Genomic DNA, 5,689 nt, shown 5'->3' with positions numbered 1-5,689 from the left:
CGATCCCGGGCCAGAGGCCGGTACCGTCTGCGCAAAAGCAGTTTTTTTTGTAGTAGCGAATATCTGTGGAGGAAAAAAAAACAAAATCCTTTTTTTTCCTGTTTTTGTAAATATCTTATGTAAAATATGTGAAGCAAAGACTAAAGTTGAAGGGAATACTGTGCATCTCCTGTGGCGTGACTGCCAGCCTTACAGCGGCAGTGACAGCCCGCGTGCCGTTCATTTCGGAAGCAAACGGGTGTCTGCAGCATGCCGGTGCTCTGCGCTACGAGCTCTCGTAGTGAACCTGTTAAGGAAACGCGTGTTGCCTGGATAGCGCATCTCAAGAACGATTTTGAGGTTATCGTAAATGGACAGTGAGAAGCTTTTTGTAAATGTGTGTATTAACAAAAAAAAAAAATCACTAAAAAATAAACTGTTTGTATGCATTTTACTAGGTTTAAGTCAAATGTTTTTTACAACCTGTGATCTCTGAGGGTTGGCAACCTCAATGCGTTTTGAGAGCTGTAACGGCTCCCAATGAAAAAGGCATAGAAGCCGCGTTCTCATGAATTACCTTGATTGCTGTATTTTTTGCACTTTAGAAAAGAAAAACTTGATACTGTGTGTTTTGAAGGCCTGTGCTGCTGCGTGCACTGTACAGGGGTGAACTGGGCATACAAAAACCAAAGTGAAGGGATAGTTGGCAACTTAGCATGATGCTACCAAGTGAAAGTCTCCTTTAAATGTACTTAAAACTACATTTTAATTTTCTGAGAAACTGTTATTGCCTAAACTTCTTGCGCAGCTTTAATTTGCATGTAGATTTGGCTTTAATAGGTTTTTTTCATTGTCACTGTCTGTTTCCTTTTGTTTAAACATATCTTGTTATTTTATTCCTTAGCTCTGCTAGCAACCGAATAATTGGTGCTAAGGATCATGCTTCTATTCAGATAAATATTTCTGAGGTAAGTTTCCTAACAGAAGTATGTGACAAGAGAGCTACACCTTTACATTTCGATAGAAGTTAAGGAATATAACAGCTTGTGATGCGTCTCCAAATAATTCACTAGAGACCATGTAAGTGTAGAGCTTGAGGGCTTTCAAACATACAAGCATATTACTATGTCACCCCTGGTTATTTTTCAGCCTATTGGAAAATATTCATTAGAGGGGATTTCACAAAGCTCTGTACAGTCTGTTCCAGTGCTTAACTGTTTGACTAAACACAGCTTCCTAACTCTAGATATTTAGAGTTATAAATCAGGGAATTCCTTGTCCTGAAGGAAAGAAGGAGAGGAAATGCTTGTTTTGGGGAGATTCTTACCCCTTCTACCTTCACCTGTCCGTAAGAAAGTGCCATTCTTCAGTCTGTCCTTGTGCACCCTGGTTTTTAACTTTTTATTCCTGTTGATCTTCTCTGTGCTTTTTCTAGTTTGTCCAAACTTTAAGAAAGATACAGTTTCCAGAGCAGAACTCTCTTTCTGTTCTACTTTGCTTAACTAAAATGCCATCTTCCGTGTTCTGCTTGAATCATTTCTGTTAATACTTGATATTGCTGCTCTTGATAGGTGACAAATGAGATTGCTCGTGTTGGGGGTATTATATGCTTAGAATTTTTCCTGAGGCATGCTGGTTATTTGTATTGACTTGGTATTGTACCTTTAGTTTTCTTTCCGTAACATAAGGAATTTGTTCTTGTCTAAGTTTAATTTCATCTTCTCAAGGTAGCATTATTGCAAATCCCTCCAAGCTTAACATACATGCTGAGAAAACCACAGTAGACCTTGACTCCTGCAGGAACCCAGTTAATGCATGTGGGCTCCAGTTAATTTAAACTCCTTTTAGCATGGGGTTTTTTCCCGTTTGTTTATTGGTACTCACCTTGCAGGAATTCTGTGGACACAATGTTCCTATAGCTTATGAGCTATATAGCTTGATTTATTCTTGAATGGGAGACCACAAGACTACATTCCTATATTTTTAAACAACTGAGTCTCTTGTGTTATCTGTCTGACTTAAGAAATCGTTTTTAAAAATGCTCTGTTCGCCATTTCCTGTAAATGTTAAGGCAAATACTTTTCTTGTTCTCTGCGTTTCATTCCTTCAGTGATCCCTACTTCTTGCTTTCAAAGTATCAGAGATTAGCAGAACTCAAAAACAAACTCACATGGTATTACGGGGTTCACTACACTGTTTAGTTTCATGATTTATATTGTTCAGTCTTTTTTCCTGTTAAATTTCTCAGCAGATGGAGAAAGTGAGACAATTTGTGTGTCTCAACTGGGGCATTTTTCTACCTGTGCAACAAGACTGTCCCCTTCCCCCCTTCACTTCAATTTTCCATAATACTGGCCTTAATTAAAAGAAACATGAAAAAATAACAAAGGCAGTAAAATTCCCAAGTAAACTTTACATTGAACTTTTCCATTTTTTTAGAACTCTAGCATTTTCTTCTTTTAGCTACCATTTTGTATTGTGTTCTTGTTATGCTGTGTGATCCATTAAATTTTATAGCTGCATTATGTAATTAACTGTAAATTTGCTCTGAAAAGAGATTCTATAGTTGTCTTTCTGACTTCAGTATTTGCCTTGGGTTTTTGTAGTTTGCCAAAAAATATTTGCAAAATTTAACAAGCAATTTCTATCTTTTGAGTGCTAGGCAAGTGTGATGTAAGAGCATAAAATTTTGTAAGAATATCTATGGAATAACTTACTTGTAATTACAGGTTGACAAGGTAACAGGCAGAGTAAATGGCCAGTTCAAAACGTATGCCATTTGTGGAGCAATTCGTAGAATGGTAAGTATTTTCTTGATCTACAAAATGATTGTGCTTCTTTTTATATTGATTAGTAATGTTATATATTTATATTTTGCCCTGAAAATGGAATGTGCCTTCAGCTCATTCTAGAGGGAGAGCTTTTGTGGGGATAATGAAGACACAGTGAAGACATGAACAAATTCACTTGCAATAATCAGTTTCTTCTGTTTTTTTCCTCAATCCTTTGGTTTGTAGAATTACGTATTGGGGGGGGGGTAATTTTTTTTTTAATCACTGAAGGATGCAAGTGGATTTTTTTTTCTTTTAAGAATGTGCCAAGCTACTAATACCTGGCTTTTATCTGTTTATGATTATTAAATATGATACTACCATGACTTAAATTTGTTAAACATGGTGTGAAGGTTCCTAGAGTTCATCAGAAGTCTGCTTACCCAGAAATATATCTTGTTAATGCAAGTGTATATTTTATCAAGCTAAAACTATTTCTTATTCTAAAGGATGACAAATAATTTAACAGCTTGTTTTGAAAACACTAATCTGTGCATATAAAATGTAGTGATATGTGGAAAGTGGTGTGCATTTCATTACCAGCATTAAATGCTGCAGCTGCCTCTCTTTTTAATGTGTATCAGCAATTATTTGGTCACTTCAGAATCATCTTTTATTCTTTTAAAGGGTGAATCAGATGACTCCATTCTGCGTCTGGCAAAAAATGATGGAATTGTTTCCAAGTACGTATGTTTATCTTATCCTCTAACTCTTGCAGGGGTAACTTCTATAACCCAAATCCAACTTTTAGGATGAAAATGTATACACTGTGTTTATAGGATGATTACACAGTTAGTCAAAAATATTTACTCGAACTGTTGAAGCAAACTGGTTTGTAACAATGTTTGTTTCATTTTCTTCTAGGAACTTCTAACTGAAGAAACTCTGGTATGGAACATCTGATGTAAAATAAACAGTTCGAACCTATATTGTGCTGTGTCTTTTGTTCAAGTCATAAACATTGGTGGATTTATTATAGCTAGTCTTAAAAGACTTAGAAATATGCGTCTTCAAAAGATATACAGATTCTGATTGTGAATTCTTAAAACAAATCTGCTTGTAAAGCAGTGCCAGAGTTGAAAATCAGGAATTTCCACTTCACTCTTCGTTCGGTTCACTATCGTCTTTCTTTTCCAGATTTAGTAAGTTTTGCAATTGTAGCTCAACTCCTTTTTTGATCTGTAATGGAACATTTTGCAATGTAGCAGCCTAATTCAGCTCACTGCTTTTTCACTGGAAAAACTAAGGGGATTCTTTTGGTTACGATATCAAAGTTTAGTGGGTTTTGCGCTGATAGAGGCTCACAATGCTTGAGTGTGCCATTGACACGCATTCTTTAAGTGAATTATTAAAACTGGAATTCATGAAAAACTGTCTTATCAGAAATACTTCCTGGCATGCTAGCAGATTGATTGCCATGTGAGAGAGACTTTTTTAAAAGTTTTACCTTTTTACTCTTACTTAAGACCTTGATGCTGAAAAGCAGGGAAATTAAGGAGATTTGGCAATATTTTAATAAATTACTTAATAGCCCTTTAAGGGCTAGGTAGACTTTCTGCCTGCTGATGTGTTATTTTTTTAGCTATCTTACAGGCGGAATCGAGGGAGGATGCAAGCAGTTTGAATGATACTACATCTGCTGACATTGCCTCTCTTATCTGTCAGTTCCCTGTCTCTGGCTGATTGCCATCACTTCACGCTTCTGACGTTAACACACAAGTTTTTATAACGTAGTCAAAGAGTTGCTTCAAGGTTTTACCTGTTGTACTTCGGGTGTTTAGTTTTAATTTGAACCAGTTGGTTTTCTGATAATGTAAAGCTTCTGAAGCTGTTATTGTGAAAGAAAAATACTATTTGTTGGCTCAGACCACACTGATGCTCAAACCAGAAGCTTTGCTGAGTTACTGTTGGGCATTAACTTCAGATACTGGATCTACAGTCGTCCTGACCTTGCAGTACTGTGTTCTGACACCTCTGAACTTGCTCCCGCTCTGTGTGCCAAAACATGCCAGAAATTATTGTTTTATGGCTTTTTTTTTTCTTTTCTTTCTTTGATCAGCTCTTCACATTCAGCTTTCGTATTGCATTTGGAAAGTGCTATGCTCAAGGTGCTATAGCTGTTACTAATGAACCTTTGGGATCTTGCGTGTCATTCTACTGGGCCACAGTGCTTTCGGCAGTATTACGACTTTGTTACGTCATAACAGCGTTAAGCACTGTATAAAATTGCAAAAGCTTTCCACAATCCTTATTTTCCTATACTGGGCAGAAATTGAGAAACGGAATTGCAGGAAGTGCTAAGCTAGAAGCAGCTGCTGGCACTAAGGTACGGGTATGAGAAAGGGGAAAGAATAGGTGTTCAGAGAAGAGCAGACGCTTCATACTTCTGTGTCTTAAAGTGCCCAGTTAAAATTATTGGCACCTCTATGGGGAAAAGAGATTTCTGATTTACTTTGGCTATAATTCCACAAGGACTTAAAAGCATGGTGTCTTTTCTAGTGGTATAACATCCCTCAGATTTTTGTTGCAGGAGGGGTACAAGAAAAGGCTATATCCTTTCTTCCAGGTGCTGCTTTTGTGTTGGTAGATTTTGTTTGCACACAGCAGGTTTATTTGTCAGTTGGTGCTTATCACTTAAATAGAATGTCATCTATGTTTTTGGTAGTTTTAAAATATGCCAGCGTGATGTGACTAGTATTGAAAACTTCCATTGTCGGCCACGTTTTACCAGTTTCATAACATCTCCAACTATACGCAGGCTGTCCTTCAAATCATGCGTTCTGATCAGCATGTTCTCAAGGATTACTGAGAGAGGTTATATCCAGAGTACACCGTGTTCGCTCCTGTGTGATCATCTCTAGGACAATCTTTGCAGTTGT

At 37.1% G+C, this 5,689-nt stretch overlaps 1 protein-coding gene across 1 annotated transcript in view; it reads left to right on the top strand.

Moving 5' to 3' along the window:
* RPS21 (ribosomal protein S21) overlaps positions 1-3,737 on the top strand; it is a 4,855-nt gene extending 1,118 nt beyond the window's left edge. Inside the window, 5 exon segments of the mRNA XM_009326880.1 lie at positions 884-947; positions 2,709-2,780; positions 3,438-3,474; positions 3,477-3,493; positions 3,675-3,737. Coding sequence (XP_009325155.1) covers positions 884-947; positions 2,709-2,780; positions 3,438-3,474; positions 3,477-3,493; positions 3,675-3,713 — 229 coding nt within the window. The 3' untranslated portion in view covers positions 3,714-3,737.
* The last annotated feature ends 1,952 nt before the right edge of the window (positions 3,738-5,689 follow it).

The sequence above is a fragment of the Pygoscelis adeliae genome, unplaced genomic scaffold, assembly GCF_000699105.1.
Source record: "Pygoscelis adeliae isolate BGI_AS28 unplaced genomic scaffold, ASM69910v1 Scaffold286, whole genome shotgun sequence".
NCBI lineage: Eukaryota > Metazoa > Chordata > Aves > Sphenisciformes > Spheniscidae > Pygoscelis > Pygoscelis adeliae.
This window is presented reverse-complemented; position numbering and strand designations above follow the sequence as displayed.